We start from the raw sequence: 26,535 nt of genomic DNA, 5'->3' as shown, positions 1-26,535 counted from the left end.
GGCATGTGGTTCCAAAGATCTCAGAGAGGTTGAAGAGCAGGTGAGAATAAGGGAACGTAAGGGAGATGGGACTTGAGAGGAAATAAGTAGCACTTTTCTTTTCCACATGTAGGTATGGAACGAGCTGCTGGGAAAACCCAGGACTGATTTAGATGAGAATCAGAATATTAGCTTTGTTTCTGATAGAGCTGTGTAAAATGGGTTTGCTAATATTTCATTCTGTTTTTGGCATGCTTACTTGATCTCTGGATGATCATGGAGTTCCCTCCATGGTGGTAGGAATTGTTACTACAAGAAGAGCAGACAGGAGAGAAGAAGGGATAAAACATTTCTGCCTCTTCCCCCAAACCCAGAAATCAGATAGTGTTATACTTCCATCCCTAGGGAAGAGGAGAGTAATGGGGCAGAACAAGGGAGTGGTATTCTAATGGAAATTCTTCCAAAAGGAAGCACACAGAATAGGGATAAGCTAGCTGGAAGGAAAGATTGTGGTATGTAGTGGGATTTTTGCATTTAATATCAGATTTACAGATAGTTAATTAAAAATACTTCAAAGACCCATGTTTTCACTAAATAATGTTCATTTTCTCATAGGCTTCAACCCATGAAGAAAAAGAAAGGGTTAGATACTTTCATGATGATGATAATCTCAGCCTAAATGATTTAGTCAAGAATGAAAAGATGGGAACAGCAGAAAATCAAAACAAACTTTTTATGAGGATGGCATCTAAGGTAAGATCCATTCCTAGGATACCTTGCAATTTAGAGAAACTGGTTACTCCATCTAGCAATGATCTATTTTTCAGAGTGCTGGTTCTTTCTGATCTTGATTTATTTTTTTAAACCAAATCCTTTGTAAGACCTATCAAGAACATGCATTTTGGAATTGATTGGGAAATACATAATTGGGATTTATTTTGTTTTTAAATATAGACTCTGGTTTAGTTTTTTTATGTATACCATGACAATGTTAATTGTGTATTTGATCTACCATTTAAGGGAAAGTTTTGGGCCAGAGTTAGATGACCGGTGTATTTTGTCTTAATGTTCCTTCAGTTCTTCATAATTATATCACAAGGAGTGTATTTGAAGTAACATATTATAGATTACGGAGGAGACATCTTGGAATAATCTTAAATCTATTTATATGAACACTTTGTATTTATATTTCATATTTATGTGAAAATGTATGTTAGTACATCATTATGGTTAGTAGGATTAGTTTTTGTTTTAAATAGCATTCTTGGTTGCAGTGCCTTCCAAACACTACCACTGAGTTTCTTTTGAAAGAGACCTATTTGAACTCAGCTGTGTAACAGGTTTGACTATGCTGGAGTTTCAGCTCGCTGTCTGGATTTGCAGGCCAAGCTTTCCCAGAACACAGCTGTCCACATTTGTTTACCTGTTGTCTAAGGTTGTTTTCACCCTACAACAGTTGAGTTGAATAGTTGTGATGGAGACCGTACACTCCACAAAGCTGAAATAGTTAGAATAATTTGCCCATGCCTGCTTTGGGATATCCGTGGTTACTTTTTGGTGGTGGGAGTTTGAACTCGGTATATGATGTACAGGGGCAAGATTTTTTACTGTATACATTTTTAGACTTTTTTTTCCCAAACTCTGTGAATATACTGCCTGGTGAAAAATTTTACTTCATGAAAACTAGAATAAAGATAAGCAATGTGTCTGTGTGTATGTGTGTGTTGGGAGGAGTAAAACAAACTTGGGTTTAAATAGAAATGATTATTCTTCCTATCACCAAGAATTGTATGGGATCTTGAATTTAACCCATAGGATCATTTTACTTCTCTTTATTTGGAAGGAAAGACTAGAAGTCTCCTAGGGTCTGGAAATTCAATGCAGAAGGAAGGTCATATTTTTTGAAAGTTTTCTTTTCAGAAACAGGACAACCATTTTATGTGCAACTCTGAATTATTTAGTTTTAGTAATCTGAGCATAGTCAATTCAGGTTGATACACAAGATAAAACCTTGTTATAAATTGTAGTAGTCATTTATTGCTTCACTTGTTTACTGAACACCTCATTTGTGCTAGGTAGATAACCATTCTTGGTGCTGTGAGCAGGGAACCGATCAAGTCAAAGTTCCTCCCCTCAAGGCGCTCATATTTCTGGTGGATGAGACAGAAAATGAACAAATGCATGATGTAAAGTATTATATAACATAAATATTATACAAAATAGAAAATATTGCTGTAGGAAGTAAAGCAAAATGGAAGGAGGTAGGCTGGTGTTTCAGTAGAGTGTTGAAGGATGGCCTCTCTGTGGAGGTGATGTTTCTGCAGCCTGTGGACAGAGTCAGGGAGTGGTCCATGTGAGTGTCCCGGAGAGAATATTCACGCGGAAGAAACAGCAAATGCAGAGGATCTGAAGCAGAGCTGAGCTCGAAGAGCAGGAGAAGACAACAGGCTGACAAGTGAGACTGGGAAAAGGAGAAAGGAACAGGGGAGTAGAAGAAGAGGTGGGAGACATAGCAGGACTCAAATCTTGTAAGGTCTTACAGGCCACGGTGTGGGAGCTTGTGGCTTTGTGTAAGCGATGGGCATTGTAAGTGATTTTGAAGGTTTGGACTAGACAGTGTCATGATCTGGTTTATGTTCTGTAATTGTCCCACAATTCTCGGATATCCCGTTCTGTTTTCTTCAGTCTCTGTTCTCTCTGCTTTCTGATTGTGGGAGGTTCTCTTGTCATCTTCAGACTCCGAGCTTCCTTTCTCAGCCATGTCCGGTCTGCTCATAAGCCCATCAGAAGCACTCTTCATTTCTGTTGTCGTGTTTTTGGTCTCTTGAAGTTCTTCCTCGTGCTTAGGATTTCCATCTCTGCTTACGTTGTCCATCTGTTGTTGGTGAGCCGATGCTCCCGGGCCTGTGAACTTCACCAGTGCTTCTGGTTTTCTTCCCTGCCTTGCGGGGAAGGGATGGCTGGAGGGGGCTACAGTGCTGTGTGTCCCTTGCTTCCGGTGGGCTGGGCTGTGGTAAAACCCCTGTGGGTGAAGCTCTGGTAAGACAGTTTGTCCTGAGGGCTGACCTTGTTAAGAAGAACAGAACGCTCTGCTGTCTGTCAAAATGCTGCTTCTTCTGATCTTTGCTCTGAGGACCTGGTTGAGCACCTAGAGGTCAAACTCACCGAATTATGGGGGCTTTCCCTAGGACCTGGTTCCCCAGAGTATTTCACTTTCAGACTTGTCCCTCTGTCCACACTGAGCCTCCGGCACTATGTCAGTTACAGGTTAGGTTTTCCTGCCCAGCACTGATTCCTACGGGACCACTGCTTCCTGCACAGATAAATTGCGGTTCTCTGTACCCACCTGACTGTCTCCCTGATTTTGGGGTCATCCCTTTCCTGAGAGATCTAAGAGGAGTTGTTGATTTTTCATGCTGTTCTGCTTTGTACTTGTTGGGACAGAGTGGCAACTTCTCAGCTCTTTAAATGCCAGATTGGAACCTGCTGGTTTATTTTAGAAAGGATTTTTCTGGCAGCTCTTTTGAGAAGGTAATGTAGAGAGGCAGGAGTGGAAATCGGGAGATCACTTTAGGAGGTTATTGCATTAATTCATATAGAGCCTTGGATTAGGGTGGGAAACTGCTGAGAAGTGGTAGGATTTGGGGCAATTCTGATGTTATTGATTGAAATAGAAAACCTTGCAAGGAACACATTTCACTGGAGGTTGGAGATCAAGAATACTGTTACGGATGTGTGAAATATGAAATGCCTGTTAAACATTCACGTGGTGGCATGGAGTGACTGTCATCAGGCTCTGGTGGATGTTGGCTCTGTCATATAGATTTGGATGCTGTTAACATTTAAATGTATTTAGGGGCGGCTGGGTGGCTCAGTCGGTTAAGCGTCTGCCCTCGGCTCAGGTCATGATCCCAGGGTCCTGGGATGGAGCCCTGCGTCAGGCTCACTGCTCAGCAGGAAGCCTGCTTCTCCCTCTCCCCCTCCCCCTGCTTGTGCTCTCTCTCTCAAATGAATAAACAAAAAATCTTTAAAAAATAAATGTATTTAAAGCCGTGGGACTTAAAAAATTATTAATGATGTGGGTCTGAAGACTGAGCTCTTGAGCACTGTCTGGAAGGGGACAGAAAGGGTTCAACAGATGAGGCTGAGAAAGTGCAGCCAGTGAGGCAGCAGGAAGACCGAGGGTGTGGAGTTTCAGAAGCGAGAGAAGACAGGAAGTGCCAGTGGCTTTTGAGAGGCTACATACGATCTCTGAAGATGGACAAGTGACCATTAGATTTGGCATTGTGGAGATTTCTGGCGACTCTCTTAGGTGTGGTTTCCTCGGTCTGGTAGGGAGGAAAGCGTGATTATCATGGGTTCAAGAGTGAGTGTGAGGACAGCCCGGGAGGGGCTGGCCTTCCAGAGAAGCTGGGTGCCACCCGTCATCATGGCAGGAGGAGAGAGTCTTTAAGAGGTGAGGAGGTTTGTAAGCGTGGTGGTAGACACATGAACCAGTTCTCTTCTTTTTGCTTCTCTTTGTTTAGTGAAAAGACTAGGGTTATCTGCTAGAGTGATGGTGAAGAAGGGGTGTTAGAGGTTTGAGAAGAAAATGTGGAATGGTTTTTGAGAGAACCAGTGAGTGAAATAAAGTAGGACTTTCAGGCAGCACTGAAGGTCCATTTGAGGTTTACGGTTATAAATTTAAAATTACACATGTCAGGGTGTTTGTGTATTTTTCTTCTACTGTGTTTGGATAGAGACTGAGTTTTATTGAATCGTGATACAGTGATCATGACATTTTGTATTTTTCATATTTCACCACCATGATTTATTGCTTTAAGGGTGCAAATGGTGGCGCTTGCTTATGTTTTTCTTTTGCTCTGTGTATTGTAAGATCTTTCAGTAATATTTGTGTTGTATAGGGTTGTTTTTAGTATTAACTGATTTGGCAAAGCTTGTGATCCCTAAACATTGAAAATCTTTGAGTTTTTTAAAATTCAGGTTTACCAAGGTAGAACATTATAATAGATATTATAAAAATTTACCAGTGGGATGTCACCAAAATGGCAGAGTAATAGACCTCAGCCTTCATCCCTTCACAGGAAACAACAATTAGGTAGCTAACCATGACTAAAGAGAGCTCTAGAGTCTACTTAAGAAACTTCAAAGCATAGTGGAACAAAGCAAACCTTGAGAATGACTGCTCACAAAGGGAAAGAGGACAGCTTCGTTTTTGGATTCTCCTGTCCCCAAGCTGGCATTGCTCAGCTTCCCAGCTAGAAAGGGTTCCTCTTGCAGGGAAGAGAAGTGCAGGGCACATGGGCAGCTTCCCTCGCATTTCGTGGCCCCACATGAAAGCCCTACTTCAGTTTCATTGCACCCAGAGACCAGCAAAGCTGAGATGTAGAGACAGCTAGTAACCAGGAAGAAAAGTAGGGGCCACCAGTAACAGCCACGCTGTGGAGTGGTCATGGTTCCCAGTGGTCTGCTCTGCAGACAGACCAGCAGCGTTTACCACTGAAGAGAGCAGCGAATGGTCAGCACGGCTGCTGCAGAAAGCTCGCAGGTTTTACCAGCTTTAACTCCACGGATAGTCACATTCGGCTGTCTCAGTCCCTTCCTGCTCCCTGCCCCACCCACAGTCAACTCCCCTTGGAGCCTGGGAACTACACCAGCAGCTCGCCCAGGCCTCTGCAGCTGTGTGAGTAAGCTCTGGAGCTTAGACCCCTGTGGCTGACCCCACCACCAAGTGCATGTGGGCGGTTAACCCCTTTAGGTGCGTACTTGCCCACGGCCAACCTGGCACCCGTCACGAGCCTCCACTGCCGTGCCCATGCCCAGGAGACACTGTCACTATAGGAGAGTGTGACTACGGCCTGGGTCCCTGCGGTTGCTTCTGGGCCTGGATCGGGCACTGCCTTCTGTCACAGCCCTGTGTCACTCTGCTCCCCTGCAGCTGGCCCACCAGCTGTGCACTTGCACACATCCTCCTCAGTCCCCATCACTGGCATCTGCTGCCAGCAGCCACGGCAGAACCCAGCTGCCAAGAGCCATGCACCTGTAGTTAACCCTAGCCCTTGCTGTCTGCCCTGCCCCCATCACTGCATGTAGGATTGCAGCCATGACACAGACACTTGCAACGGCCCCCACAAGTCGCTCTGGCGACTTCTTTCCTAGCCCCTGGCCCTCATCTGCTGCTGAGGACCCCAACAGCCCCTGCAGCCTCTGGGGACCCCCAGCACTTGCCAGGGATCACACAGTTGTTGAGGTCGTGGACCCTAGTGACTAGAGCCAACGAGCCACCGCACTCCCTCAGACTCGTTGCCACCCCATACCCTCACACTTGGCACCCTGCACCTGTAGACTGGAGATCACCGCATGCTCCCGCATGCCCCCATGTGCAGGTGGACATTTTCTCTTACTGGAGTCCATGAAGTCTGGAAGAGGGGACAGCTTCTTCAAATGCACACACATCTACACAAGGTTACAGGGATCATAAATAATGAGGGCAACGTGACTCCAACAAAGGAATAGATAACTATCTAGTAACCAGCCCCAAAGAAAAGAAGATACAGGTATTACCTGATGAAGAATTCAAAATAATTACCTTAAAGATGCTCAGAGAACTCTGAGAACACTGATAAGTAATTTAATGATATCAGGAAAACAATACAGGAAAAAATGGAAGTTCCACAAAGAAACAGAACACAAAAATCAAGCCGCAGTTTGTAGCTGAAGACTACAATGAGTGAACTAAAAAATTCAATAAAGAGCTTCACCAGCAGACTAGACCAAACAGAAGGAAGAATCCATGAGCTCAAAGAAAAATCATTTGAAATCATCCAGTCAGAGAAGCAAAAAGAAAAAGATTGAAAAGGAATGAAGAGAGCCTATGGATCTTATGGGACACCATTAACAAAAATAATCTGTGCATCATTAGAGTCCCAAAGGAGAAGACAGAAATAGTAAGGGAGAGAAAGCTTATTTAAAGAGATAATGATTGAGAACTTCCCAAACCTGGGGAGAGATTTGGACATCTAAATTTGTGAAGCTAATAGGTCACCCCAAAATTTCAATTGAAAATGATCTTTTCCAAGATGCAATATAATAAAACCTAAAAGCAAAAAAAAGAAAAAGATTCTCAGCAGAGACCTTTCAGGTCAGGAGAGAATGGGATGATAAGTTAAAAGTACTGAAAGGAAGAAACTGCCAACCAAGAATATTTTACCCAGTAAAGTTGTCCTTCAGAAATGATGGCAAGATAAAGTTTCCTAAACAAATAAAACCTGAGGGAGTTTGTCTCCACTAGACCTGCTTATAGGAAAGGCTGCTAATTAGTGACATGAAAACATAGGAAAATTTCCAACAGACTAGGAAAGATAAGAATATAGTCAGATTCAGGGCGCCTGGGTGGCTCAGTTGGTTAAGCGGCTGCCTTCGGCTCAGGTCACGATCCTGGAGTCCTGGGATCGAGTCCCGCATCGGGCTCCCTGCTCAGCGGGGGGTCTGCTTCTCCCTCTGACCCTCTTCCCTCTCGTGCTCTCTGTCTCTCACTCTCTCTCTCAAATAAATAAATAAAATCTTTAAAAAAAAAAAAAGAATATAGTCAGATTCAGAATACTTTACTACTGTCATCTGGTGGTGTGTTAACCACTTAACTCTAGTGTAAAAGTTGAAGGACAAAAGTGTTAAAAATAGCGATAGCTACAATAATTTGTCAGTAGATACACAATATAAAGAGTAAAGTGTGACATCAAAAACAAATTATGGGGGTTGTGGGAATAAAAGTGTAGAGTTTTTCTTTGAGATAGAAGTTGTTATCAGTTTAAAATGGACTTATACCTATAAGATGTTTCCAGTAAACCTATGAGTAACCATGAACCGAAGCCTGTACTGGAAAAGAAGAAGGGAACCAAAGTATTCCACTGTGGAAAATCATCCACTCACAAAGGGAGAGAGCAAGAGCAGAAGAAAGGAAAAAGGAACTGCCAAACATCCAAAACCCATTCACAAGGTGATCATACTAAGCTCTTACCCATCAATTACTATAAATGTAATAGGTTAAATGCTCCCATAAGAAGTCATAGAGTGGCTGAATGGATAAGGAACCAGACCCAACTATATGCTGCCCCACCCAGATAGGTTCAAAGTGAAGGTATGGGAAAAAATACTCCATGCAAATGGGAACTGAAAGAAGCAGGGGTAGCTATACTTACATCAGACAAAATAGACTTAAAGTCAAGAACTGTAACTAGAGACAAGAAAGGTCATTATCTAATGGTAGAGGAGTCAACTCATCAAGAGGAAATAATAACTGTAAATATACATGCACCCCATCTCAGAGCACCTGAATATGTCAAGCAAATAAAACACATCTGAAGCGAGTGACAGACAGCAGTACACACTAATACTACAGGGCTCCATTCAGTACCTCACTTTCGTCCGTGAACAGATCATCCAGACAAAAAAAGCAACAAGAAAACTTACTGGACTTGAAGTACACTTTAGACTAAATGGACCACACTGACATATACAGAATGTTTCATCCAACAGCAACAGAATAGGTGTTCTTCTCAAGCACACATGGAGCGCTTTCCAGGATGGAGCATATGTTGTTCAATCACAAAAATTTAGTCTTACCAAATTGAAAAATACGGAACTCATGCCAAATACCTTTTGAGACCACAGTACTGTTAAACTAGAAATCAGTAACAAGAGGAAAACTAGAAAATTCACAAATATGTGAAAATGAACCGTAGCACTCCTGAACAAGGCATGGGTCAAAGAGATATCAAAAGGGAAATAAAAAAATACATCGAAACAAGTGATAGTCTAAACAGAACATACCACAACGTACGGGATGCAGCAAAAAGTGCTAAGAAGGGAGTTTATAGTGCTAAACATCTATAGTTAGAAAAAATAAATATCAGAAATAAACAACTTAGCTTTTACACCTCAAGGAACTAAAAGAAGAAAGGAAGGTGATAACAGAGATCAGAGCAGAAATAAATGAAATAGAGAATAGAAACACAAAAATCAAGGAAACTAAGAGTTGGGTTTTTTGAAAAGATAAACAGATTGATAAACTGTTAGCTAGATTTACCAAGAAAAAAGAGAGAAGACTCAAATAAAATTATAAATGAAAGAGGAGACATTTCAGCTGATACCACAGAAATATAGCAGATGATAAATACTGCTATAAACAGTTATATACCAGCAAATTGGACGACCTAGATGATATGGATAAATTCCTAGGAATAAGCAACCTGCCTTGTCTGAATGCCGAAGAAAAAGAAAATCTGAACAGGTCAGTAATAAGTAAGGAGATTGATTCAGCAATCAAAAACCTCCCAGCAAAGAAAAGTCCAGGATCAGAAAGAAAAGGAAGAAGTAAAATTGTCTGTATTTGCAGATGACATGATATTATATAGAGAAAACCCCAAAGATTCTACCAAAAATGTGTTACACTAATCAACAAAATCAATAAAGTTTTAGAATATAAAATCAACATACAAAATCAGTTGTGTTTTTATACACTAATAGCGAACTATCACAAAAAGCATTTTACAGATTTCAGCATTCTTTCATGATAAAAACTCTCAAGAAATTGGGTATAGAAGGAACATACCTCCACCTAATAAAGATCATATATGAGAAACCCACAGCCAGCATCGTACTTAACAGTGAAAAGTGGGAAATTTTCCAAGATCAGGAGGAATAAGACAAGGGTGCTCATGCTCAGCACTTCTGTGCTGACATGGTAATGGCAGTCCTAGCCAGAATAGTTAGGCAAGAAAAAGAAGTAAAAGGTATCCGAAGAGAAGAGGAGGAATTAAAGTTTTCTCACACTGATGATGTGATCATGTATTTAAAAAATCCGAAGGACTCCACCAAAAAACTGTTATAACTAATAAACAATTCAGTAAAATTTCAGGATACAACATCAGCATACAAAAGTCAGTTGCATTTGTATAAACTAACAATGAACTATCTGAAAAAGAAATAAAACCGTTTTGTTTACAGTAGCATGAAGAGCAATATCCTTGGGAATAAATTTAACCAAGGAGGTAAAAGATCTGTGCAGTGAAAACTATAAGACATTGATGGAAGAAATTGAAGACAGAAATAAATAGAAAGATAACTCATGTGCGTGGATTGGAGTGGTTAATGTTAAATTTTCCGTACTGCCCAAAACCATCTATAGATTTAGTGTACCCTCTATCAAAAGTCCATTGCCATTTTCCATAGAACTTGTAAAAACAATCTAAGATTTGTATGCAGCCATAGAAGACCCCAAGTAGCCAAAGCAATTTTGAGAAAGTAGAAAGTTGGAGGCACTCCCTGATTTCAAACTATATTAAAAGCAATAGTAATTAAAACAGTATGGCACTGACGTAAAAAGAGACACAGACCAATGGAACAGAATTGAGAGCCTAGAAATAAACTCTCCCGTGATACGGTCAACTTGTATTTGACAAGGGAGCCAAGAATACTCAGTGGGGAAAGGATATTCTCTTCAACAAATGATGCTAAGAAAACTGATGTCAACATGCAAAAGAATGAAATTGGACGTCTCTTTTGCACTTTTCACAAAAATTAACTTGAAATGGATTAAGGACTTAACTGTTAAGACTCAAACCATTAAAAAAAGGGGGGGGAAGCTCCATGACATAAGGTCTTGGCAATGATTTTTTCAGATGTGACAAACCAACAGCACAAGCAACAACAACAAATCAAATGGAACTACATCAAACTAAAAAGCTGAAAAGCTTCTGCAGAGCAAAAGGAACAACGAAATGAAAAGGCAGCCTATAGAATGGGAGATAGTATTTGCAAACCTTTTCTCTGATAAGGATTGATACCCAAAATATAAGCTCATACAACTCAGTAGGCAAAAACCAAACAATACAATTTAAAATGGACAGAGGACTTGAATAGACAAAATTTTTCTAAAGACAACATTTAAATATCTGAGAGGTACACGAAAGGATGTTCAGCATCACTCATCATCAGGAAAATGCAAATCAAAACCACAATGAGATACCATCTTACACCTGTTGGAATGTCTGTTATTGAAAAGAGAAGAGATACAGGTCGTGATGGGTCCTGGGTGTTGTATGTAAGTAATGAATCACTAAATCCTAACCTGAAACTAATATTATACTGTATGTTAACTAAGTGGAATTTAAATAAAAAATTAAGAAAAAAAGAAAAGAGGAGAAAATGAATGTTGGTGAGGATGTGGAGAGAAAGGAGCCTGGGTGCACTGTGGTTGGGAATGTGAATTGGTGCAGCCACTGTGGAAATCAGTATGGAGGATCCTCAAAAAATTAAAAATAGAACTACTCTTCTTTTCATCAAGAGACACAAAAGCTCATGTGTTTCTTCTTTTATTAGTTGAAAGGCATTAGTAGAGATTGGCCAATTTTTTTTCTGTATAGGACCAGATAGTAAATATTTTCATCTTTCTGTTGTAACTCCCAGCTCTGCTGTCCCAGCCCAGGAAGCAGCTGTAGGCAATACAGAAATGAATGATACAGTTCTGTTCCAGCAAAACTTTATTTATAAAAACAGGTGGCTGGCCTGATTTGGCTTACGGGCCATGGTTTGTCAGTCACTGATCTAGGATCCCTAAATGATATATATTTTCGTGGCAACACTCTTTGAATTTGGGTACTTTCCATACTTAGTAGTTATCCTGAAAATGGATCTTTAAAGGCCCTGGGAGAAGTAACCCTTCAGGAATGGTTGGTATAGGTCAAGATCCTGTTTATTTGCTTATTCATCTACAGATGCTAATTGATGGCATTCATTGTGTGGAGTGTCCTATTGGGGATACACTGCACATTAGGAAGAAACTATTCTTGCCTTTAGGGAGCTCATAGGCTAGTGAGGAAAAAGAAGCATTCAGTAAATCATGAGACATGAATTTAGTAATTACAGATGTGTAAATTACTGTGAAACACAAGTGGAAAGTCTTTTGAAAGAAATACCAGGGTGTCATAACCTAAATTGGGAAGACAGAAGGTATTTCAGGTTGGACAGCAAGTTTGATACTACTTCTGGTCAGTGTTCAGTCCTACCCTATTGCATATTTATTTGTTTTTTTACTGTCCATCCTTTTTTTATAATTCTGAAATTCAGATTATGTTTACTCTCTTTTGTAATTTACCACTAGATCTTTAGGAGTATCTCTTTCTTATAACCAGATTAAGAAAGGTATCTTGAGCCAATTATAAACTTGATTACGTTTTTGTGTTTAGATAGGGCATTTATGGTTGTTAGGGTTTTTTTTTTAATGCTTTCTCTGTTTTTTAGTTTCCTGAGTATTTACTACATAATTAATGAAAAAAAGGAACAATCACAAATTCTGACAAAGGGCATGTGCATCTGTTGTACTGTATATAGAGAGTGTGGATGGTAGTGTATTTATTACCGTGTATTAGAAGACAGTAGGTACGTAGTAACTTCCTTTTTGGAAGTTTCTTCCTTCAAAATCATAGAACCAAAGGGTATGTGATTCTGGGGAGGGACTTTCCTAATCTTGCTATCCTTTCACATGTTACTGAAGAGGCACCTAGGACGCTAAGAGAATTAAATCGCCGTCGCAGGCCTTAGCGACTTGTCCGTTGCCGGCCTTAGCGACTTGTCTGACTTTGCAAGCCGATGAGTCGCAGATGGCTAGCACCGCAAGTCTCGGTGTCCAGCTCCCAGTCCGGCTTTTTTTTCACGAAACAGTATGGCCTTTCAATGACTCCAGTTAGTGGATAGTTGTTGGTTGTTGCCTAAATTTAATTGTCTCTGTACAGTTTCCATGTGTCATTTATTGGCATTTGTGAGTAAGTGGTGTGTGCTTTGCTCTTTCTTAAAATACATCCTATTGACTCCAACATTCTTTAAATATAAACTTTTCCATTTAAAATCTAAGACGTCAGTGTTTCCTTGGCAACATAAACTTAGGCACGTCTTCATGAGATCTCTGTACATCTTTCCTCATTAATTTTGTTAGCACCGTGGGCAGTAATTTTATCCTTTTTATTCTGATAGTGTATTAAAAATGGACTGGAGGGGAAGGAAATGGAAGGTACATGAGAAGAGAACAGAGACAGACTCAGTAATTAGGGTTTTACCTTATATTGTAAGAAAACAAAATGATTTTATTGTCTAATAGAAGATGCTTGTGTTTCTATTGATAATTTTATTTTTTTCTGAATTTGTGACATTGCAGGCTTGATACCTTTTTGGATGGAGGTGGTCTTAAAATATAAAGTACGTATTTCCATAATATACAGTAGAACTTAAAATCCTTTTTAAAAGGTGTTCAGTAAGCTGTTGTAGTAATAATGAATCTTGAGAACTAGGTGACAGCTTTGTTAAAGGCCTGATCAGAAGAAGGTGAGGAATGTCTAGATTGCCGCCTCATTGCAGGACCTGTTGTTTTGTGCTGGGGGTAGCTGCTTCCATCCTCTTAGACTTTAATTGATATGGGGTGAAAGTAGCTTTGCACAAGGCTAATCCAGGAGTGTGAAATGTTGTATATCGTCCTGTGACATCCTCTACAGAAAATTTGGAATTTGGGCATCATGAAATGATAGAAGTGATATTTTGTTTTGGCATGTAACTGAATAAATGTTGACGTACATAGTTTGTGCATTTTTCTGAAAGATGTAGGGTTGAGTCCAGTCCATGCTGCTTAACAAAATTGGTCTGTTTTGTTTTGTTTTCTGGGTGGGAGCACCAAAGAAGTAATTTATTCGGCTTTCTTTGGTTCAAGTCCCATTTCTTTTTTTAACAGTAAAATATACATACCATAAAATTTAACACTGTAGCCATTTCAGGTGAACAATTCAGTGACATTAAATACATTCACACTGTTGCACACATATCACCATCATCCATTTCCAGAACTTCTCCATCATTCTAAGCAGAAGCCCTGTACCCGTGAGACTAACTCCCTTTCCCACACCTGTATCTCCATCAGCCCCTGGTAACCTCTGTTCTGTTTCTGTCTCTATCAATGTGCCTGTTCTAGGTACCTCATATAACTGGAATCACACACTCTTCTTCCTTTTGTGTCTGGCTTACTTTGCTTAGCATAAAATGTTTTAAAGGTTTGTCCACGTTGTAGCTTGTATCAGAATTCCATTCCTTGTTAAGGCTGGAATGGAATTCCATTATATGTATAGACCACTTTAAAAAAGAAATCTCTTCCGGGTGCCTGGGTGGCTCAGGCGGTTAAGCGTCAGCCTTCAGCTCAGGTCATGATCCCGGGGTCCTGGATCGATCCCCGCATAGTGGCAAGTCTGCTCCCCCCCCCCCGCCCCTCCCCCTGCTGTGCTCTCTCATTTTCTCAAATAAGTAATGAATAAAACCTTCTAAAAAATGAAAAAAGAAAACTATTCATCTGTTGGTGCATATCTGGGTTGTTTCCACCTTTTGGCTAGTGTGAGTAATGCAGCTATGAACATGTGTACAAGTATCTTTTGAGTCCCTGCTTTCAGTTCTTCCGGGGATATATCTGGATGTGGAGTTGCTGGACCATATGTTAACTCTTCGTCAGACTTTCTGAGGAACCACCAAACTGTTGTCCATAGGGGCTACACCATTTTACATTCCCAGCAGCGGTGCACAAGGGCCCCAGTTTCTCCACATTCTCACCTATTATTTTCTGTCTTTTTGTTGTTGTTGTTCATTTGTTTTTTAGTAGCAGCCATCCCGGTGGGTGTGAGGTGGTATCTCGTTGTGGTCAGGTCCTAGTTTGACCACGGTGAGATTTTATGACACCTGTAGGCAATTCTCCCAGATTTTGACCTATTAACTTCAAATTGTTGGCCATTGGGTATACTGGGTCAGTACTTTATCCATTAAATAGAGTCTAAAATTATATGAAATTTATATTTCATCAGTTAATTTATCTTTTTCCAATGAATCTGAGGGGCTGGAGTTTGAAGGGTAATTTCGCAGTTTTGATCAAAATTTTGATTACAGATTTGTCATAAAACTTGAAATGCCTTGTAAGAATTAGACTGTAGTCTGTTTCTTGTTGATAATCTGTGTCCTAATGCAATCCTAATTAAATAGATTTGTTGCAAACCATTGTTTTTACATAATGTTGCTAAAAAAAGCTTTTAGTTTTTAGTTTTGATGGAATTTTTCTGAGTATCTGATTTTTTTATAAGATGCTATTTTTTATAGTTTAGGTTTTTTTTTCCCCTAAAACATCAAAATAGCAAAGCAAACTAGTTTTCATGGTTAGAAACATTTAACATTTTTATACACTTAGTATTTAGTTGATCAATTCGCTAACATCTTCAGTTTCTAGGCTTGACTTTGGAAACTATTTGCTTGATTAAACAGAATCTAAGTAATAATCCCATTTAACTCCCAATTCTGGTGGACAGTGGTTACCGTTAATGAATCCAGAAGAACTTCTCTTGCTGCAGTGATGTAATCGTGATCCCTCTGGACCAGGGTTTCTCAGCCTCGCTGGTACTGTTGACATTTTGGGTTGGCTAACTGTTGTGGGAGGACTGTCTCTGGTAGAATGTTGAGCAGCATCCCTGACCTCTACCTAGTAGATTCCAGTAGCATCCACACCCACCCCGTGTTTGGACAACCAAAAATGTCTCCAGACATTGCCACATGTCCCCCGGTGAAAAAGTCGTCCCCAGTTGAGAGCCCTGCTCCGGGAGAATCTGGGAGGGAATAACAGTAATCCCTATTTTGTGACGACCTGCTCTGTGTTAGGCCCTCTGCATTCAGTGATGCTTGGAATTATCTGACAGCACTGGCATTATTAACGCTTTCTAGTAAACAAGAACTGATGCTCCAGAGATACTCCATAGCTTGCTTATGAGCACATACCCCTTTCCTAAACCCGGTTCATTTTTTCCCCTTTATCAGTACATAGTACCACTATCTATCGCCTAGGTCAGAAAGCGAGGAGTCATCAGCAGTACCTCTGCTCCCCTCATTTTCCACATCAGATCTGTTACCGGTCTTGTTCTCCCCTCAGTCCTAATGAGTCTCCTTCTCTGCAGTCCCAGTGACGCTACGATCATTTCTTACTCGGTCTGTGAAAATAGCCTCGTAACTGGATTGCTGGCATTCCTTCTAATCTTCTTCCATTTCTTTTTAAATTTTACCTCATGGAAGCCACAGTGATTTTTTTCCCAAGTGTATGTCTGATCCTCTGGCCTTGATGTGAAAGCATTTCAGGTGGCTTTTGGTTGTTGTGAGATTCTTTAACGGGGTCTAACAAGACCTTGAATGGTCTGGTCTCTGCCTCTCCTGCCTTATCTCAAGTTTTGCTCTCTCTCGCTTTGCTTCCTCTGTTGCAGCTGTTGCTGACTTCTATCCAGTCCCTCCAGTGTGCTGTGCTTTCTCCCGCCTCCCGCTCGTGGCCCATGTTTCCTTTGCTCTGCTTTGCTACCTTCCCCCCTTCTGCCCATTTGACTCTTCCTGTTCGTACGTATCTCATTATTCTTTCAAGGAAGCCTTTTTCACCTCTGTGATTGTGTCAGCCCCTCTGTTGGGATCTCAGATTGCCGTCACGACTCTAATTTGACTTTTTTATTGAACATTCCTTTAGTTAATGTCTGTCTTTCCCATATTATTCCATGTTATTGGGATCATGTTTGCTTTTGCTTACTTTTGTATCTTAACTATTACAATTTTTAGTACATGATTATAGCATCCAATAAATATTTATTGTCTAGAATCACATACCATACTTGAGGCTTGAAATTAAGTGCCAAAATCTCTTTTTTACTACTATCCTAAGTTGCATAGAAAATTCATATATTTTCTGTTCTCAGAGATTAATGCCTGTTGTTTTGATTTTGCAACAATATTATTTTAAAAACAAGCACAGTCTTTCATCTCTTAACATTGCTGGCCTATTTATCGTCAACGTTCTTCACTTTGTTCTGGTAGAGACCACATCTGAAAAAATCTCGTAGTGGGCCCAACACTGAGCCACAGAGAAATTGTCGTTTAGGTTCTGTCAGGGAAGAGCTGTGGTCACAGGACAGTCAAATGCTGGGACAGGTTTCCTGGAATGTGTCGCTAATTTGTAGTACCCAGGATCAAGAATTAAATATATATGTTTTTAAATTTCAAAAATAGAGACGATATTTTTGGAAGCTCAAATGCTTAAAAGATAATATGATGAGAATATAACTATTAAGTTGACTGAATAAAAATAACGAAGTTTTAATGGCATCTTCTAAAAAAATAAACATGTCTGTAATCCATGCCTTAATTTGAATATCAAATACCTAGAATTACACATAAGCTTATGCCATATTGGAGAATAATCTTGAGTTCTGCCTGTAATTCCTACCATTGTTCCTCTTCCAACAAAGACTTTAAGGGAGAGATCGGGATGTTTATACCTTCTGGCATAATATGCATGACCTAATAGAGCTGTAGGTGGAAACACTGGAGAAGTAAAGTAAAAATTATGCATTGTGGATATCGTAAAAAAGAAAAAAAGAATAAACCTTGTTGAATAGTCTTCTTAAAGGTGTTTTACAGACTAGAGTGAAACAAAGCACATTTCCTGCGCTTCTTAGTAGTTTAATATTAAATTATCGGTATAGCAAAAGAAGGATGACAAGGTTTAATTAAAATGTTCCTTGATATTTTAGACATGGAAATATTTTAATGAAAAATGCTGCCAGTTGTTTGTCAAAGCTAACATTAAAGTTTATTTTTATTAGATAGTAAGAGAATGTGGAATTAAAAACTGTCCTGGATTTTGGTTATTGATAGGTCAAATCTCTAATGCTTCTTATGGCAACAGAAATATCTACTTTAATTTTCAGTGTTTAAGATGAGGTTTTCTTAACAGCATGAGTGATTTCTTCTCTTTCCTTAGGGCATGATAATTTGTGTGTATGTTTATTTTCTTCCTCCAAGAAAAAACAATCACTTAGAATGACTCATTCTTGTCCCACAAAAACTTCAGTCTCTAATAAGTTAGCTTTAATTCTCAGAATTAAGGAATAAAGACAACAAGTCAGAAATCAAGGTAAGGACTTAAATCATCTGGGAGTGAATGATTTATTGTTTTACTTCATCAGATTTTAATGTGGTTTAATGGAATCCCATTGGTTTTTCTAGTCTTGGTCTTTTTTTTTTTTTTTTTTTTCTAAGAGGCTTTGTTAGATAAACTATGATCCATTCTGCTTATCTATTTAGCTGCTGACTTCTAGTGTTGCAGTGGTACATGATTTAATAGGAGAGCAGTTTTTAGGAATAGAGTTTGTCAGCTGAGTTGCTGTAGTAGGATGTATTTCATTTGAGATTTTTCTCTCAACTGAAACTGGATGATTCCATCATCAGTAGGCAGTGCATCAAAAGAGTGTTGACTTTGTTGTGTATGTACATGACAGTTATATGAATAACTGAAACATGAGGGTACTTCTAGTCATTTCATAAAGTTAAGACTTCAAGATTAGTGTTCTTTTCAGTAAGCTAGGTGATAATAATATTGGTTCTTTATGAACTAAGAGGGTTTTAATTGTGAAAGAGGTAGGTAATGTGGTACTTCACATAGGACGAATGAATATATATGGTGAAGACCGAAATCACATTCAGTTATGTTGTCTTTTTTAAAAAAAAAAATTTTTATTTATTTGTGAGAGAGAGCGAGAGAGAGCACGAGTGGGGGGAGGGGCAGAGGGAGAGGGAGAGAATCTCAAGCCAACTCCCCGCTGATCTGCAATCCCTGGACCCTGAGATCATGACTTGAGCTGAAATTGGATCCTTAACAGACTGAGCCACCCAGGGGCCCTTATGTTGTTTTTCTTAATGCATCATTTGTTCTTTTTTTGCCTTTACCAATTAGCTTTAGTTTCACTTTGAAAAATAATTCCTTGTTAGTCTTTTGGTTTTAAATGACCTTAAATTAATTTTGAAGATGTGTAGAATCGGGATCCTTATTTTCTTCTTGTAACAAATTATTGTGACTATTTTAGATTCCTAATAATGCAATGTATGAATGGTAATTGGTAGTAGAAAAAAAAGGATTCAGAAAGTTTCTTCCAGCTAGGATGTCATTTATCAGAGAATATGAGACAAGCATATGAATCCTTTTTTATGTGATTTGTCATTGGTTTTAAAAGGCATTTTGTGTCTCTTCTCTTGATGCTAATTAGATGTTTATAGATTATAGGCTAGGTTTTTTTAATTTTTACTCTAAATTTAACAACCATTTATTGATTACCTAGAGAAGGTGTCTCTGGAGTCCCACTTTTGTATTATATATAATTATAATGTACTTGGTTATCCAGTTTTAGACCAGGAGTATAACAAAAGCAGCGAATTACAAGTGAGGAAACAGACTACCATTAGAAGAAATGCTCATAGCAATGAGAACTGACAGCTAGTTTAATATAGAGAGCAAAGAATGAGATGGAAAAATGGAGAGAAATAACTAAAAAATCATGGACGTCTTGGTTGATGTAGCTAGCCGAGAAGCAAGCAGCCCTCCAGAGGGCTATTCGTGAATTATGATACATTATATTAACTGTCCCAGTAATTGTCCTGTATTATCAGGAAAAGATTAAATTAAGTTCCATATATTATGTTTTAAAAGGCAGGAAAGTTTATAATACTCTTTGGGAAATTTCCTTTCAAAATGACTGCAATAAGAAATGTTTTTATACTTAAATGGAAAACCCTTAACTGATTGGAAATTAGGTGTTCAGAAAAACGTATTCTACCAGTTTATATTAATGGTTGTATTCTAAACCTCAGTCATAATGTGACATCACTCACATTATTATCAACCATTAATCACTCTCTAATAAAATCCTGACTTCTTTATTTTCTTCCCTTGACAATTCATTTAAGAGGTTTAGCTTTGACTCTGATGGAAGGTGATAGGTGTTCCAAAGGAACGTTTAAAAGAGAAGAAGCTTTGGCATGCTCAAATACTTACATTCTGATTTGGAAGAGTTGTTGGAGAGGGTAAGAAAAAGACTAATGGTGAGGGAGGGGAGGAAGAAGCCACGAGTGCCATGGTTAAGCAGACTGCAGAGCCCGCCTACCCGGAGTATGTGAAATGGGCTTGGGGTCCAGTGCGTGGACGGCAGGGCTGGTTTATGTGGAAGCACATGTGCCCTCCCAGTGTAGCAGGACGGAAGAAGTACTAGCCAGGCATTTGCTTGGAGGGTTTGTAGGTTTCGTGGTAGGAAGATGAGCAAGTTCTTGTCTGATTTTTGAGGTCATCTGCTGAGAGTGAAGAGGAAAATTGATGGCGTGTCCACGGCTTGATGGTGATCTTCTGAAATAGTCACGGTGGAAAATGGAGGTTTAAAAAATTTTGTTGACGAGCCAGTTCAGCTTATGAGTTCACAGTGAAGCCAATTGCAAAATTTAATGACTTTTCTATAACATGGCAGCCAGAGGGTAAGACCAGAGAAGGAAGATGGTTGATTACATTCAGATTGGACTATACTAAAATAATACTGTTGGATTTGGTCATTAGAGAAAGTGGACTGAGCAGAAAAGGAGTAGTTTTATTTTATTATTACATTAACTTTCAACCACCATATTACACATTTGACATTTGAAATGTCTGAATTTCATATACTGTTACATACTGTTTTTGCACAGTGGTTAATATTCAAAAAAATAATATTCTTGGAACATTCTTGAAGAAATGTATAAGCAGAGCCTCTGAACAAAAGCAGCTTGTTACTGCTATTTATAGAAGGTTAATCTGTATCAGTCACTTTTCAATCAGAGAAACAGAACTAATAAAAGGCACGCAGACACAGGCTTCTTACAGGGATTGAATTTATGCAATTGTGGGAGCTCAGTGAACGGTCTTTTTAAGGCTGTGTGTTTGCGTCTTTAAGTCCAGAGGCAAGCACTTGGGAAGGGAAAAGCAATGTAAAGAGAGGGGGAGCAAGAACAAGCTGGAACCGAGCTGGAGCTCTCAGGTTGGACGGGAAACACATGTCCATTCCTGTTGCCTCTGACCTTGGTAGTGTGGCTGTCCTTTAGACCAGGCCAGGAGCTAAATCCCCACATCTGACCCAGAGCTCGGAGAAGCTGAGAGAAGATGGAGTGGTTGGGGGGGGGGGGGGCAGTTGCAGACCCGGCTACTGTGCTGTGTAAGAGGAAAGTGGACAGTGTAGGCTCTAAAATGGTGCGACTTCATGTCTCCTGTAAGAATTTCTCCCTTCGCCCACCCTAACCAGAAACACGCAGAAAAGGGAAGTCTGGTAAATGTCTGTCAGAGTAGTCGGATTGACAGTAACCACAACCCGGGTGTTTTTACCTTGGCACGTCTCCTTAAGACGTATTTAATTTCCAAAGAAAATAACAAAGAAGTCATGCTTCTAACATAACACAGCTGTCCCACTTAGAACCAAAAACATGCTAACCCTTTCCCCAGAGAGAATACAGCTACTTTTAACGTTGATGGTAGATGGTAAAGAGATGAGAGAGGGAAAGAGAAGAAACAGTTCTGGCTAATATTTAAATGTATATCCACATATGTATTCGTATCAAAGTAGTGAAGAGGTATTGTAACTGTCATGAACCTGGTTCTGTGGCTTTAACTGGCATTTGTAACTGCTTTCCTTGCTGCCCGCTCCATGTGCCTTTTGCCCACAGCAGCACCGTAGCTGCTGCTCATGGTTCCTTGCCTGGTGGGGTGGACCCGAACCTTCATTTACTGGTGGTCCTGCCTTAATTGGAGTTGTTGTCATTTATCACTGACTTTAGTCCTAGGCCATGAGAATACTAAGAGGTGCCCTAAAAGGTATCCTACATTCAAGTTGCACGTCCCCTTGCCTGTGTTAGGTGGCACCAGCCCGGTGTGCCCTAGTCAGAATCAGCCGCTCCAGCCAGCATAGGGACCCCCTTCTTTGCCTTTTGCTTTAGTTAAAGGACTGAGGAGCCAGAGCAGTCCGGTGGCCGTCTCCGTGTCAAGTGCAGTGAGTCATTGTTGTGTCCCTTGGAAGAAGGATTCCTCCCTTCAGGACTAAGACCTGTACACCAGTAGGGCCTAAAGTCACAGGGGTGGGACGCAGAAGTTTTGCTAGTGTATCAGACGCAGTAATAATGAGATGGGTCACTGCTGTTTTCCCCTAGCTTCCTAGACCTGTGAATCCTGCCAGTGGGAGAGAGAGTGTCCCAGTTTGGATGTTGATTTAGAGCCCACGGTTCATCCTGAAGGACATTGGCCTAGCCCCAGCAGGTGGCACCCAGCATTTCTCATGAAGTCTAGAAAAGGCCAGCTTACTGTTCTGGTCAGCTAGCTGCCTCAGGATGATGGGGAGCATGATAAATCAAATGGGGCTGGACCATTGCCTGGTGATCGTCATTGCATGATGAGTGCGGTGGGCCCGGACCTGTGAATTCAGTGGGCATGGACCCATGGCCACGTTGTGTTTGCCGTGAAATTGCTTCCTTGGTCAGAGGAATGTGTGTGATACCTTGATGACAGAAGTCCAGAGATGGTGGTTTTGGCAAAAGTATTGCATGCAAGGAAGGAAGTCCATCCATATCCAGGGTAGGTGTCTATTCCAGTCAGAACAGGGTGCTTCTCCTTCCGTGACGGAAGCAGTCCGTGTACCCAACCTGTCCCCAGAGAGCTGGCTGATCCTCGTAAGGAGTGCTACTCTATCAGGGGCTCAGTGTGGTCTCTCTTGTTGGCAGTTGGGTATTCAGCAATGGCTATGGCCAGAGCAGCTTTGATAAGTGGAAGATCATGCGGCTGAGCCCCCACATAATTTCTGTCCCCACCTGGCCACCCTGTTCCTAACCTCATTTGGACGAAGGTAGCAGGGCTAGTGCCGTAAGTGTTTCACCAGCACCACAGATGTCTTCGTGCCCTGTATCAGTTTGGAGAGATCCGTCCCCATATCTCTTCCCCAGACCTCCTAGCTGCTAATTCTCTGATTGTGTTCTGTCTAAGTCCCTGACCATCCAACCAAACCATTAGCCATTGTTCACGAATCAGTTTAGACCTGTAGCTCTGGCCGCCTCTCCTTCCAGGCAAAACGAACAACAGGTGCACTGCTCAGAATTCTTACTGGGGGGATTTCCTTCCACCGCTGTCCTTCTGGGCCATCCCAATGTGGAGCCCGGGTCCTGCAGCCGTGCGCTTGTGGCTGGGGCCTATGTACCACGCAGAACCATATGTTTACTTTAAACATGTGAATGTATGACCTACATGTAAATTTTTATAGTTTTTTTGTTTGTTTGTTTGTTTGAGATCTAGGATCTGACCAGGGTTTATATGTTGTATTTGGTTATTGTATCCCCAGAGTGTTAGACTCCCCAAGACTACCCGCACTTCTGACACCAGCTGCAAGTTCAGGGATCCCTAAGGCCACCCTTGGGGAATTCACCAAAAGCTGTTACACTCACAGTTAAGGTTTATTACAGTGCAGGAATACAGATAGAAAGTCAGCCAAGGGAAGAGGCGCATGGCACTGAGCCTGGGAGGTTCCAAGCGTGAAGTTTCCATTTGTCCTCTCCCAGCGAGTGGTGGACAGCACTCACTTCTCCCAGCAGTGATGTGTGAAAGATACTCAGAGTATTGCCAACTAGGGAAGCTCACCCGAGCTTTAGCGTGCAGGGTTTTTGTTGGGGTTTGGTCCTATAGAAATGGTTTATTGCCTGTGAGGATGACCTGAGGTGGAGCTGATGCCGTGTGGCCCAAGCCTGCACCATAAATCACATCGTTAGCATAGACTCTGTGGTGTGACCCAGGGCCCCCAGGACAACAGAGCCACTCTTTTTTTTGTTTGTTTGTTAAACAGAGCCACTCTTAACAGGCAGGACATTCCGGGGGTTTCAAGATTTCCTTCTAAGGGCAGAAGGCAAGGGCCAGACCTTTCTTTGGGCAATGTTAATTTTTTATTTAACAACTTTCTTGAGATATGATTCATGTGGCCTACAATTCACCCATTTAAAGTAAACAATTCAGTGGTTTTTACCATATTTACAGACATGTGTAACCATCGCCACAGTCGATTTTAGAACATTCTTATCATCTCACGAAGGAACCCTGTAGCCTTTAGCTGTCACCCACTAACCCTTTCAGCCCCCTTCCATCCCCACCCTGAACAGCCACAGATCTATTTTCTGTCTCTGCAGACTTCCCGGATTTGGATATTTCATGTATAGTATCGTGATTTTCTGTGACTGGTGTCTTGCGTGTAGCGTGATGTTTTTACAGTCCCTGTCGTAGCAGGTGTGAGCGCTTCCTTTCTGTTTTGTAGCCTCCTGATACTCTGTTGGACAGATTTTACACATGTTGTCTATCTGTTCATCAGTCGATGGCCATTTGGACTGTGTCTGTCTTTTGGCTGTTATGAATAATAATGCTGCTATGAAGATTTATGTAAAGTTTTTGTTAGACATGTGTTTTCATTTCTCTTAGGTATATATCTGGAAGTGGGATTATCGGGTCATACGGTTATCCATATGTTTAATTGTTTATTTATTAGTTTATATTTGTTTGAGGAACTACCAGACTGTTTTCCAAAGAAACTGTACCATCTCGTATTCCCACCAACAGTGTGTGAAGGTTCTGATTTCTCCGCATCCTTGCCAACACTTGTTAGTACCTGACTATTGGATTCCAGCCGTCTCGTGAACCTCAAGCAGTAACTTCACTGTAGTTTTGATTTGCAGTTTCTCCTGTGCTGATTGGCCGTTAGTGGACCTTCCTTGGGGAAATGTCTGCTCAGAACCTTTGCCTAATTTTGGATCAGGTTGCTCGGTTTTCATTTTTCTGTTTTTTTGCTATTGTTGAGTTGTAGAAGTTCTTCATATACTTTGGGTATATATTTTGGATATACGATTTGCAGAGATTTCCTCCAATCTCTGGGTTGCCTTTTCACTCTGTTGACAGTGTCCCTTGGTGCAATGGTTTTTATAAGTTTGATGAAGTTCAGCTTATCTGTTTTTTCTTTGTTGTCTGTGCTTTTGTTGTCATAACCAAGAAATCATTACCAAATTTAATGTCAGGAGGCTTTTCCTCTATGATTTTTTCCCAAGAGTTTGAGAGTTTTAGTTCTTTTTTTTTTTTTAAAGATTTTATTTATTTATCTGAGACAGAGAGAATGAGAGAGACAGAGAGCATGAGAGGGGGGAGGGTCAGAGGGAGAAGCAGACTCCCCACCGAGCAGGGAGCCCGATGCAGGACTCGATCCCGGGACTCCAGGATCATGCCCTGAGCCGAAGGCAGTCACTTAACCAACTGAGCCACCCAGGCGCCCTAGAGTTTTAGTTCTTAAGTTTAGGTCTGTGACCTGTTTTGAGTTAATTTTTATATATGGTATAAATTAAGGGTCCAACTTTTTTTTTTTTTTTGCATGTGAATATCCAGTTTTCCCAGCACCATTTGTTTAAGAGACTGTCATTTCCCCTTTCAATGGTCTTGGCACCCTTGATGAGAATATTTTGAGCATATATGAGAGGGCTTATTTCTAAGCTCTCTCTTCTATTCCATTGGTCTGTTACACTGTTTTGGTTGCTGTAGCTTTGCGGTAAGTTTTAAAATCAAGAAGTGTGAGACCTCTACCTTTGTTCATTTTCAGGATTATTTTGTCTCTTTGTAGTCCCTTGAGGTCCATCCCATATGAATTTTAAGATGGGTTTTTCTATTTTTGCAGAAAACATTATTGGGATTTTGATAGGCTTTGTGTTGAATCTATAGATCGCTTTTGGTGATGCTCCTTTCTTTGATGTTTTTTAATGTCATAATTTTTTTATCACATTTTTCTGACTTGTTTGAAAAAGAGATTTTCAGAGTTTTAAAATATGATGTATGAACTCCAGCTTATACCATCCCATCAGCTTTCTTTAGGAGTCTGTCTAAATGATGAGAGTCTTATTTTCATACCCCTCTTTTCTTTCTTCACCTCCTTTCCGCCAGCAAATGTTTTGCTTTTCCACTTCGTAGACTCAATTCTCCACTTTCTGTTAACATTCTGTCTGCTGAAAATTTTTTGTTGTCAAGTATAGGAAGGTGGTGACGTGAAGGTCACAGAAGATGTGTACACGATTTATAAATTAAAAGCATTTTGGATCAAAGCCCAAATAGAAGATAATGGGAAAAATTCAAATAATTAGAGGGCATAGGAGGAGGGAATTGTAGTTATGTTGAAAATTCAATTTTGTATTGTGTTGAAGAATTATGCAGATTTAAGAGACAAGACTGTACTCTATTTAATTCAAAACTATGAATAAATCAGAGAAGTTTGGCAACATCCATGGAGCATAGATTTAAAGAACAGAAGTACTGTCTTCCATATACAAAGGATTTGATTTGAATTGAACATATTCCCTGATCTCTTATGATAAGTCAATCAGAGAAAGACATGTTTTTTTTTTTTTTTTTAAGATTTTATTTATTTGAGAGAGAGAGAGAGCACGAGCAGGGGAGGGGCAGAGGGAGAGAGAGAAGCAGACTCTCCGCTGAGCAGGGAGCCCACTGTGGGACTCGGGATCATGACCTGAGCCAAAGGCAGACGCTTAACTGACTGAGCCACCCAGGTGCCCCATGAGCTGGTATTTAATAACGGTGCTTTATAGCAA

General features: G+C 40.5%; 1 protein-coding gene across 1 annotated transcript in view; it reads left to right on the top strand.

Annotated features, from left to right (window-relative positions):
- The window catches only part of CWF19L2 (CWF19 like cell cycle control factor 2), a 121,720-nt gene that overhangs the window by 68,499 nt on the left and 26,686 nt on the right, over nt 1–26,535 (top strand). Inside the window, exon 12 of the mRNA XM_035008840.1 lies at nt 595–732. Within this exon, the coding sequence (XP_034864731.1) occupies nt 595–732 (138 nt within the window). The remainder of the gene's footprint in view (nt 1–594; nt 733–26,535) is intronic.

The sequence above is a fragment of the Mirounga leonina genome, unplaced genomic scaffold, assembly GCF_011800145.1.
Source record: "Mirounga leonina isolate KUSES-001 unplaced genomic scaffold, KU_Mleo_1.0 Mir_153, whole genome shotgun sequence".
Lineage (NCBI taxonomy): Eukaryota > Metazoa > Chordata > Mammalia > Carnivora > Phocidae > Mirounga > Mirounga leonina.
Note: the sequence above shows the minus strand (reverse complement) of the source record. Positions and strands in the feature narration are given on the sequence as shown.